The 12,500-nt window shown below is 40.1% G+C and overlaps 1 protein-coding gene across 1 annotated transcript in view; it reads left to right on the forward strand.

Annotated features, from left to right (window-relative positions):
* LOC138962861 (relaxin receptor 1-like) overlaps nucleotides 1–12,500 on the forward strand; it is a gene marked incomplete at its 5' end in the record, with an annotated part of 27,513 nt that overhangs the window by 4,267 nt on the left and 10,746 nt on the right. Inside the window, 6 exon segments of the mRNA XM_070334827.1 lie at nucleotides 2,452–2,523; nucleotides 7,127–7,198; nucleotides 7,708–7,927; nucleotides 9,541–9,734; nucleotides 11,029–11,322; nucleotides 11,844–11,974. Of these exon segments, the coding sequence (XP_070190928.1) occupies nucleotides 2,452–2,523; nucleotides 7,127–7,198; nucleotides 7,708–7,927; nucleotides 9,541–9,734; nucleotides 11,029–11,322; nucleotides 11,844–11,974 (983 nt within the window).

Here is a 12,500-nt window from a genome sequence, read left to right on the forward strand (position 1 = left end):
GCCAAAATTCCACGATGACATCGAAATGTAAGATTTGTTTCCGTACTTTATGCATGGATGTGTGTGAGGCAGCAAACTAAAATGTAAATTGTACAATTGATGTAATTGTTTCTGTCAGCTCTTAATCTGTACAGCGGATTTCTTTTAAGTGTGACCAGAAAAAAATATTATGACTGGAATATTGATCCGAAAGAGAGAAATGTCTTTTCCCCCTCACGTTAAATTTAAGTAAAATGTACTTGTGCGTGTCAGCTCTGAACCTCTCATTCTGATCTCTTGTAATTGAGACAGTGACAAAAGGTCAGGTGTCATGTCTACTGTCCCGAATGACACACGATTGCTGACATTTCACCATTGCCAAAAGAATAAACAAATAAGAAATAGGTAGAAAATGAATGTGAACACTGACTTTGATTGTTGATCAGTATTTTCTATGCCACTAACAAATAATCTACTTACACATAGCTGTTTGGCAAATGTATGTTGCATGGGACACACTGACATGAAAGTGGAAGATGTTTTTCCCTCTAGAGAAACTACATATCAAGTTACACTTTTTGTGCTCTTCCATTCCAGTTGGCAATCAATTGTTAACGCATGTTATTAGAAAAAATAGAACGAAAACAGATTAGATAGAATGAAAAACGTACTGGTGATGTCATTTGGGACATACTGACATGAAAACGTCACCTTTTGTCATTGTCTCAATTGTGAACATATCACAATGTCATGATTGAAATATTGATCCGTAAGAGTTTTTCCTAATAAATTCAGTTTTTATTCTTATCTTTTGGACACTCACATAAACATTCTACGCCACCACTTCACCACCCCCCCCCCCCCCACAAAAAAAAAAAAAAAAAAAAATTTGATAATACTGTAATAATTACGAGACCAACCGACCGAATTGCTTAGTGTGGTTATCTTAGTTTAGCGGCTACTATTAGGTAACAAGAGATTATAATGAAAGTGTCGACACCAGTTTGCTTTTGAGCGCAAAGGAGTTATTACACACACACAAAGAAAAGAAAAGAAAAAAAAGTCAAAAAGAATATAAATCAACCATTATGAGATGAAGCCATTGAACTAAAATAGAGAAAAAGTCGACTCAGTTTTATTCCTCATTTTCGCAACAACCAAAAAAAAAACACAAAAAAACCCTGTGCATTAATCAATCCAACGTCTTTTTCGAAAAGAATGGGCTGGAGTGAAATGAAAAGGTTTTTTTATATAGACAGAAATATGAGAGGTTTTAATTTGAACAACTTCCTGAAATAGCAGTTAACTCTTTTTTTTTTCTTTTTTTTTGGACCTCAGTTGCATGCAAGGCTGCTTCAACCCATCTTTTTTGCCTCTTTCGTCTTTTTTTCCTTCTTCTTCTTTTTGGGCGGTGAGCATATCCTTCTTCATTGGTCTTTTTTTTTTCAATGAAAATTTAATTTTGTTTTCTTTTACATTTTACAGCAGTTAACTCTAACAGAGAGTCCTCGCTGGATCTTCAAAGGAAAACATCTGACGCTGACGTTAAAATCTGAGTCTGTTTTAATGTACTGTTGAGAACTTTAACACTTTCTACCCCACCTATGTTGACCAAGTTTTTGTTAGCCGAGACCTGCTGTAGCACAGCAGGTCACACACAGAATTGTAGTAGCTGTGTAGTAATTGTGTATCAACACGCTGGAATGCAGGCGTTAGATGGACGTTACAGGAAGCGACTGAAGCTAACAGTCTGAGCGGATATATCCGTACCTGGTCAGATAGAGCCATAAAATTATGAGTGGGTACAGATATATCTGTAACTGGGAGACAATGAGTTAAAAGCGATCGATTTTTTCAGGGAGGGGGTGGAGTAGGGCAGTATTTCGAACGATTATAAGTTTTACTGTTTTCTTATTTTTCCTGTCCGTTTCAAGAGGATCGATGCTCGACCAGCTATACTTGAGTTTTGATCGAATTTAAATAATTTTTTTACAAGCAGTCGTTTGTTGAGGAAGTATTGCAAAGTATTCTTCTGTGCTATAGAGTAAATGTATTTTGTAGCAATATTGCAATTGCCACCCACGTCTTGTACTCTGGCAACACGCATGAATATGTGAACATTTCTGAAACACTGGCGTCTTGGCGTTCGCTTATTAGTAGAAAGTTTAAACTAAATCTGGCTGCAATGGCTTTGTTGTATTTACTTTTTAAACAAAACAAAACAATGTTCTCCTTTTCATTACTTCATCGTGGGTATAATACGCGCGCGCGCGCGTGTGTGTGTGTGTGTGTGTGTGTGTGTGTGTGTGTGTGTGTGTGTGTGTGTGTGTGTGTGTGTGTGTGTGTGTGTGTGTGTGTGTGTGTGTGTGTGTGTGTGTAATTGTTGACAGGATTGTTTCCGTGAGAAAAATGAATATATTAAAATATACAGTTTATTTTAATTGACATTTTTTGTTTTCTTTATGTTTGCAGAGATCTTCATCAAAATGAAATTGTGTGGATAGAAGAACGAGCGTTTTCACCGCTTCAGCGTTTAGTGTCTTTGTAAGTAATTCAGACCAGGAATTGATATGAGGGTAGTGGTGTGTGTGTGTGTGTGTGTGTGTGTGTGTGTGTGTGTGTGTGTGTATATATATGTGTGTGTGTGTATGTGTGTGTGTGTGTATATATGTGTGTGTGTCCATACGTGCGTGTGTGTGTGTGTGAGTCTGTGTGTGTGTGTGTGTGTGTGTGTGTGTGTGTGTTCTTTTCCCTCTAATCTAGAATCCTAAACAGATAAACTGCCAACGTACCAAAATATAGAATCACGAATCACGAAACAGGACATATTGGTTTATGGAACGTTTAAATTCTAACAAAAGAAAACATTGACAAGCACGTTGAGCTAATGGTCTTTGAGGTGAACAGACAAAATTAATAATTATGAGATGAATAAAAGAACTCAGCCAAGTAGGCGTCTAATTCAACCTCAGGATGGGGAGAGTCGAAAAGAATTCTCTCACAATCTTGAGATCCAATTCTACTTCTGCGCAGTTAATTTGTTTTATTTATGTCATTATTTTTTGTACACTACAAAGTCTATTACGTCATCATTCTCGTGAATATTTTGTTTTGGTAAAAATTAAAAATTAAACGTTCAAAAAGCTAACATTTCTTGTTTTTTGATTCCTCCTGAGTTAAAACTGAGACCGTGTAATCCGCAGACTTGGGTCGTGTAATATCACCGGAAAAAGAGTCAGAGGAAATTTTCTTCTGAGGCTTTTTGTGCTGTGAGGTTGATATCTGGCATTTACACTTTTTCGATTAACTCTGTTACTTTTCAAGGAAGTTTTAAATGGTCCAAGATTAAATCTGAGAGATTCTTTTTAACTTTTTGTTTCGTCTACATAAGGTAGCTTGATTTCCCCTTTGATCCTGGGCTTACTTAGGGAGTGTCTTTAGTAAGAGTCGGCACGAATGTCCCTGAATTTGATCTCGCTAATTAGACTACAGATACAACATAGTAAAGGCTATCAGAAGCCTATCATCTAACAAGTGTTTAGTAATGCATGTGTCTGGCTAGTTGATCTCTACCAGAGATACTGTGACATGATAACTTAGCAACAACAAAATATGTAGCGATAATGTCCGTACCCCAACTGAAACATTCATTTAATCGACACCTGCAGCAGTAGGAATGACATAATAATTATAAGAAAAAAGCGAGAATAAAAAAAATTAAAAAAAGCTGTTATGGATAGATAATTACCGTAATTCATTTGCCTTTTTGCCTATTCTGATTTTTCGTCGATTTTGTAATTGGTACCTTAATTGTGTTTTTGTCGGTTCGAATTTAGGGGTACCCTTAATTTAGTGGTGGTCCCGTGGCCCTTATAGAAGATATATTTGATTCGAAATGTGTGCCAGATTATCAATTTGTAAGTGCCTTTAATGGCATAGAAATTTGAATGAAATGACACGTGAATGAATATTTTAGATGGGGGACGATCACTATCGCAATATTTTGTTTCTTAAGTTTAAATCGCAAACTCTCTCTTTGGCATTATTCTGAAACCAGGTAGCTCGGCTGGTAAACCTCTGCATGAATTTGTGATCCGCGGATCACGGGTTAAAAGCCAAGCCATGGCGGACACGGGTAAACTATACCGAGCAACAAAAGAAACGCGAAAAAATTCGTCATTGTTTGATTGACAAATTCTCCAACAATTATAGAGTTAGAATTATTAAACCACAAAAGTTTGATGAAGGCATGCATGTTTGACCTTGCTTTTGTGTGATTATTTTGATGCTGTGACTGTTTTAACACACGGTACAAGCAGGTTTAACGTCAAACACATAATGCGCGCTCGCAGCACGTGCAAGTGGAGCAGGAGAAATCTGATGTGTGAGATATATGTGTTCACTAATGCATTAGCAACCAAAATAGACCATGGCACGCTTGCTGCCAGTCTCACTTTTGAAACAGCCAGGATGCCAAGATTGACACCACCAAAATGCCAGGTCGATTTAAAGCTGGGGAGGATCCAGAAGCGCTGGCATGTGCTTTAAACGTGCATAATTATGTCAACAGTCTATCACCTTCAGCAATGTTCTGTTGACATTGGAAACACTGCAGTTATGCAACGCGGTGGATTTTTCGCATTACCCCAAATAAGACAAGATCGCAATTTCCTGCCACAACGTCTTCGAGATCGATTCAATACAGCCACTGACACTACCAGGAACATCATTGGAAGCCACCAGTGTCCGATCAGTGGCCAGAGAGCGCGATGAAGACTGACTGAGCGAGACCTCCAAAACTTCGTTAACGTTAAACCTGCTTGTCCCGTGTGTAGAAACAGTCGTAGCATCAAAATAATAACACAACATCTAGGTCAAACATGCCTTCATCAAACTTTTGTGGTTTGATAATTCTAACTCTACAATTGTTCGAGATTTTGTCAATCAAACATTGCAGAATTTTTTCGCGTTTCTTTTGTTGCTCGGTACATATGGGCCAACTCATGCAGAGACCGTATCCATGTCCAACTCCCATGTCACCGCTGTGGCACACCAGAGACCTCGGTTATTCTGCCAGGAAGGCAAATGGCTTATCAAACCGCAACATGCACACACTTCGGTAACGCGACTCCTGTAGCTGCTTGCTTTCCACTGGGATAATGATGTGATGAAAATGGAAACTTAAACAAGTCGCGTAAGGCGAAAATACAACATTTAGTCAAGCTCAGTCGAACTCACAGAATGAAACTGAACGCATTGCATTTTTTCCGCAAGACCTGTCCACCGCTCGTGGCAAAGGCAGTGACATTAACAATCCAGAAAAGCGCGGTAGCGGTTGCGCTGAGGAGGATTGCACGCTTTTCTATATCTCTATTCTTTTTAACTCTCTGAACGTTTTTTTAATCCAAACATATCATATCTATATGTTTTTGGAATCAGGAACGGACAAGGATTAAGATGAAATTGTTTTTAAATCGATTTCGGAAATTACATTTTAATCATAATTTTATATTTATAATTTTCAGAGCTTGTTTTTAATCCAAATATAACATACTTATATGTTTTTGGAATCAGAAAATGATGAAGAATACGATAAATGTAATTTTGGATCGTTTTATAAAAAAATAATTTTAATTACAATTTTCAGATTTTTAATGACCAAAGTCATAAATTAATTTGTAAGCCTCCAAGCTGAAATGCAATGCCAAAGTCCGGCCTTCGTCGAAGGTTGCTTGGCCAAAATTTCAATCAATTTTATTGAAAAATGAGGGTGTGACAGTGCCGCCTCAACTTTTACAAAATGCTGGATATGACGTCATCAAAGACGTTTATCCCAAAAAAATTAAAAAAATATCCGGGGATATCATATCTCATGTAAAATTTCTACAATATCAAAAAATATCCGGGGATATCATATCTCATGTAAAATTTCATAAAGATCGGTCCAGTAGTTTACTCTGAATTGCTCTACACACACGCACGCACAGACACACACACACACACACACACACACACACACACACACACACACGCACACACACACAGACACACAGACACACATACACCACGACCCTCGTCTCGATTCCCCCCTCTATGTTAAAACATTTAGTCAAAACTTGACTAAATGTAACAAGTCGCGTAAGGCGAAAATACAACATTTAGTCAAGTAGCTGTCGAACTCACAGAATGAAACTGAACGCAATGCAACGCACGGCAAAGGCAGTGAAATTGACAGGAAGAGCGGGGTAGTACTTGCGCTGAGAAGGATAGCACGCTTATCTGTACCTCTCTTTGTTTTAACTTTCTGAGCGTGTTTTTAATCCAAACATATTATATCTATATGTTTTTGGAATCAGGAACCGACAAGGAATAAGATGAAAGTGTTTTTAAATTGAATTCAAAATTTTAATTTTGATAATAATTTTTATATATTTAATTTTCAGAGCTTGTTTTTAATCCGAATATAACATATTTATATGTTTTTGGAATCAGAAAATGATGAAGAATAAGATGAACGTAAATTTGGATCATTTAATAAAAAATATATTTTTTTACAATTTTCAGAAATTTAATGACCAAAGTCATTAATTGATTTTTAATCCACCAAGCTGAAATGCAATACCGAAGTCCGGGATTTGTCGAAGACTACTTGACAAAAATTTCAACCAATTTGGTTGAAAAATGAGAGCGTGACAGTGCCGCCTCAACTTTCACAAAAAGCCGGATATGACGTCATCAAAGAAATTTATCAAAAAATGAAAAAAACGTTCGGGGATATCATACCCAGGAATTCTCATGTCAAATTTCATAAAGATCGGTCAAGTAGTTTGGTCTGAATCGCTCTACACGCACGCACACACGCACGCACGCACACACACACACACACACATACACCACGACTCTCGTCTCGATTCCCCCCTCTATGTTAAAACATTTAGTCAAAACTTGACTAAATGTAAAAAGGAAACATTTTGATTAATTATCTGCAAAAGACGTACTACTTTTAAATATCGTATGTAATGATGATCGGTATTTGTATGAGATGTGTGTGCGGCGCGTCTGTTTGTCTGTCTGTCTGTCTGTCTGTCTATGTGTCTGTTGTTTCTTTGTTGATGACACACCACTCTTTCATGACTTTTGTTAACAGGAATGTCAAACAGAACAACTTTCGAGGAGTCGATCAAGATACGTTTGACGTAATGCCACGATTAAAGCATATGTAAGTATTATTTTTAAACTGCTGAGTTTTCTTTTGTGTGTACGTTGATCAGTAAGTTTATTTTTTTAATTACCATTTTAGCATGCATTTTTGTCATAGATCACGTTTTCTTTTGGCGTCGAAAGTCGTCGCAACGCCAAAATTTGTTTCAAATCACCGAAAATTGCTCTGTCATTTCGGAAGAGCTTTTTCACTTGGTTTTGTTGTTCAAAAGGTCTCCCGCTCTCTCATTCTCTTTTTCGCTCTCTGTCTCTCTGTCTCTGTCTCTGTCTCTGTCTCTGTCTCTGTCTCTCTCTCTTTCTGTCTCTGTCTGTCTATCTCTCACTCTCTCTTTCGCTCTCTGTCTCAGTCTCTGTCTCTGTCTCAGTCTCTGTCTCTATCTTTGTCTCAGTCTCTGTCTCTGTCTCTCTCTCTCTCTGTCTCTCTCTCTCTCTCTCTCTCTCTCTCTCTCTTTCTTTCGGCCTGACCTGTTCTCGATCTCTCACTCGGATTTTGGTTTTTTTCTCCAGTTATTTCGACACATTCTACATGTGCGCATACGCGACTCACGTGAGCGACTGTCAGCCGCAAGGAGATGGGATTTCCAGTCGTTACAACTTGTTGGAGAGCACCATCTTGCGCGCTGCAGTCTGGGCAGTCGCCATCTTGGCTTGCTTCGGAAACATCACGGTGTTCATGGGTAGAACTATTGTCAAGGACGACAACCCTGTCCACTCTTTTCTCATCAAGGTGAGATAAATAGAGAATACTACTCGCTGTGTCATAACAGATTTACATTGAAATGCGAGCGAAAGCGAGCTTTTTAATATTTGTTAAAGCATCGTCAAAGCAAAAAGACGTCGCTCTAGTAACTAAAGTATAGTGTGACGTGTATACGTTCTCAGAATTCTTGCAGGGGAAACAGCAAGCTCAAAGGTGTTACCAGACTGACGTTTGTCTCGGTGACTTTGTCATCATGAGCAGTGGAAAATTCTATCCCTGCCACCTTATTTTACACCACCTCATAATATAACAACGTGTGAGCGTATGTGTTTTTTTTTTAATATTTGACATGGATGGTCTCTCTCACGTATGTTGGATGATCTTGATATTTTTAAGATATGTTAGAAGAGAAAAATAAAAATAAAAGATTGTTAAAAACTCAAATAAAGGATTTTCCATTGTAATTAATAACCATAGTTATGGAATTGTTGTGATGAGAACGAAGAACTAGAAAGGCTTTTGACCAATGGAAATAACAATAGCATTACATTTTTAATCAACAATGTATGTGCAGACTTAAACACTGCAAATATGCTTCTGTTTGTTTGTTTGTTTGTTTGTTTGTATAACGCCCAGCCGACCATGAAGGGCCATATTAGGGCGGTGCTGCTTTGACATATAACGTGCGCCACACACAAGACAAAAGTCGCAGCACAGGCTTCATGTCTCACCCAGTCACATTATTCTGACACCGGACCAACCAGTCCTAGCACTAACCCCATAATGCCACACGCCAGGCGGAGCTGCCACTAGATTGCCAATTTTAAAGTCTTAGGTATGACCCGGCCGGGGTTCGAACCCACGACCTCCCGATCACGGGGCGGACGCCTTACCACGAGGCCAACCGTGCCGGTCTATGCTTCTGTTAAAAGTTGTCCTTATTTTAGCCCAACTTTGACTTTGTGAAGATTTCGCGAAGTCATTTTACCAAACATTCAGGGCCAAAGCTTCATGCAACGAGCTTCGCGAAGTAGGATTCGCGAATTCGACTGCGCGAATTCGACTTCACCCAATACATTATGACAGGCTTTACGTACTAGCACGTTCTGCTTGCAGTGAGTAATTGAGTTCCGTGAGGGGAGAGGCCGACGAGGCTGGGTATGGGGCGGGTGAATGTGGGGAGAAAAATGAACGCTTTGAATGTGTGTTTTCGGGATTTCCCGTTCATTTGTTTTATCAGCAAGCAAACAAGCAGGCCTGGAGACAGCACTCTCACTCTTCTTTGACAGTCGTTGAAGCCCCATACCGAGCTAGGGGCGGATAAGGGGGGGGGGGGGGGGTGTTACAGGGGTTCCTGACCCCCCCCCCCCCGGCTGTCAAATTAAAAAAAAAAAATTCTGTTTGAAAAAAAACCATTTTCTGTCTGAGATTTTTTTTCACCAGTTGATCATGTTTAAAATCAAGAATAAGCCACAACTTGTTTATAAAATAGCTCAAATTCTTCAGCTTCAGTAGACCCCTGGACCCCAGGTTGTAACCCCCCCCCCCCGCCCCCTCCTCAGGTTTAACTGCTCCGCCCCTGCTCTCTAAGATCACAAATAAATGTCACTTTCACTTGAATGTGTGCTTTGTTTCTGCAGAACCTGTCGTTAGCCGATCTGCTGATGGGAATCTACCTGATAGTCTTGGCCACCCACGACCTGCGCTACCGGGGATCCTACCTCTCCAAGGACAAGGAATGGCGGGACAGCTGGGGCTGTGACGTCATCGGCAGTCTTGCCACCATCAGCAACGAGGGTTCAGTGCTGACGCTTACCATGATTACGTTAGACAGGTACAGAAAATGTTAAATGTATTTGTACCCAGGTAAACATACTGAACAATGTGAATTGTCAAGTTCTTGGCCATATTGGTTATCGTGTCTTACGAAATGAAAGCTTGGAAAATCACCACCGCCCTCAGTCAAAAAAGCTAATGCTTCGCTCCAGAAAAATGAGGAAAAAATTGAAACGGAGAGCGGCCAAAAGAAGACGAACGTGTGAATAACATAATGCAGAGATTACAAATAATACAGATTATTAAAGAGAAATCAGAAAACACCAATACATTCTTGCGTCGTTTGCATCCTTGGGATGATCTCACCAATATTCGATTTAAAAAAAAAAATCTATTTTCGTCCTTTGGAAGGTTGTCTTCTGGACAGCTGAGAATCAAATCCGGAAAATTTTGTCAGGACATACAACCTTTTAGTCCGCCCGATCTTAGTTTAGCGCTAGCCATCGACGTGTGTCAACTCTCTTCACTGCCACAAATAGACGAATTTCGGAAATAACTCTGTCGGGTTTTTGAGTCACTTGAGAAAAAGTGACTCTATGTAATCGGTCAGTGTTAGTCTGTCCGGCCGGCCGTCCGGCCGGCCGGCCGGCCGGCCGTCCGTAGACACCACCTTAACGTTGGACTTTTCTCGGAAACTATCAAAGCGATCGGGCTCATATTTTGTTTAGTCGTGACCTCCAATGACCTCTACACTTTAACGATGGTTTCGTTGACCTTTGACCTTTTTCAAGGTCACAGGTCAGCGTCAAAGGAAAAATTAGACATTTTATATCTTTGACAAAGTTCATCGGATGTGATTGAAACTTTGTAGGATTATTCTTTACATCAAAGTATTTACATCTGTAGCCTTTTACGAACGTTATCAGAAAAACAAGGGAGATAACTAGCCTTTTCTGTTCGGCAACACACAACTTAACGTTGGGCTTTTCTCGGAAACTATAAAAGTGACCGGGCTCAAATTTTATGTGAACGTGACTCATTGTGTTGTGAATAGCAATTTCTTCCTGTCCATCTGATGCCTCATATAATATTCAGAACTGCGAAAGTGACTCGATCGAGCGTTTGCTCTTCTTGTTTATGGGTTGTAGTTGAATTGTTTTCCTTTGGGTTATTTCCCTTGCTGTTCCATAGCAACTCTAAGGCAAGCTACACGGGACAATGTAGGCTTGCCTCATTCTTTCTATATATATAGAAACAAGGGAAAGAAACTCTTCCATAACCCATACAAACTTGACAGAGTTATTTCTGAACATTGCCTATTACTTACAACTCTTTCTCCGTCCCCATTTCAGGTACATCTGCATTCTATACCCGCTGAAAATGCGACGCCGTACAGTGTGTCACGCTTACCTGGTGATGTTCGTCATCTGGGGCGGCTGTGTGGCCATCGCCGTGTTTCCCGTGATGGGACTGTCCTACTTCGGGACGCACTTCTACCGCAGAAATGCTGTGTGCATTCCACTCTTCTTGGAAGACCCAAGGAGCCATGGGTGGGAGTATTCTGCCTTCATCTTCTTGGGTGTCAACCTGGGTTCCTTCGTCTTCATCGCTTACGCTTACGTGGCCATGTTCCTCGCCATACGAAGGTGAGTCGTTTTAGCGGTGGGTGAGAATCTGTGTGTGAGTTGTGCGTATTTGCGAATGCTCCTTCTCGTGTAAAGAGTTTAGGTCACCATCTCAAGTTTGGCCAGGCTTTTGCATGGCAAATAAGACTATCCCTCCTTTGTTAAGAAATAATGTTGTTGTTTTCGTATAACTATTTGTTCTGGGGTTTGAAAACTTAGCTTTGTTTTGTGTGCATATGTGTGGTTTTGCTTTTGTTTATTTGTATGTTTGGTTGGGTTTTCATTTTTTTTCTTTGCTGGCTTTTGTTTTGGTATCTGTCTGTCGTTCTATCTGTCTGTCTGTCTGTCTGTCTGTCTGTCTGTCTGTCTGACTGACGGTCTGTCTCAGGGTCTGAATGTCTGCCTGTCTCTCGGTTTGCCTTTCTCCCTTCGACCTGAAGGCGAAGTGGGTGTAAAACCAATGTCTAAATTAAAGTAATAGAAGATTTAATGTTTTGCAGCCAAAGTCAAAAATTAACCAGCTCTGTCACTGTGTTTTTTAGGTCGCGACTGATGTACCGCCCAGCGGATGAAAGTCAGGAGCGATGTCTGATGAAGCGCTTCTTCTTCATCGTCGTCACAGATCTCATGTGTTGGATGCCGATCATACTGCTTAAGGTGGCAGCATTGGCAGGTGGGTGTTGTGTGTGTGTGTGTGTGTGTGTATGTGTGTGTGTGTGTGTGTGTGTGTCTGTGTGTGTGTGTGTGGGTGTATGTGTATGTATTTGTGTGTGTGTGTGTGTGTGTGTGTGTGTGAGTGTGTATGTGTGTGTGTGTGTGTGTGTGTGTGTTTGTGTGTGTGTGTGTGTGTGTGTGTGTGTGTGTGTGTGTGTGTGTGAATACGAATACGAATAATACGAACACGAATAATAATACGAATACTATAAGATGTTTGATGGGTTGTTGACAGACCAGCTTTTTTGTCTGTCCGAGGGGGAGCATATCGTCTTTTGTTTCATATTTATTGACAAAAGTCGATATGCCCCCCGAGGACCGACAAAAAAGCTGGTCTGTCATCAAACCATCAAACATCGTTTTTGTCATCATTTTGGTAGTGAGAAAACAAGTGCACAATCAACCCAGGGAGCCATGCTTTGAAACACGGGTACCGTGCGGATAACCACACGGGTCCCGGTTTGATAACCACTGGCAATCAAAGA

The sequence above is a fragment of the Littorina saxatilis genome, linkage group LG3 (genome assembly GCF_037325665.1).
Source record: "Littorina saxatilis isolate snail1 linkage group LG3, US_GU_Lsax_2.0, whole genome shotgun sequence".
Taxonomy (NCBI): domain Eukaryota; kingdom Metazoa; phylum Mollusca; class Gastropoda; order Littorinimorpha; family Littorinidae; genus Littorina; species Littorina saxatilis.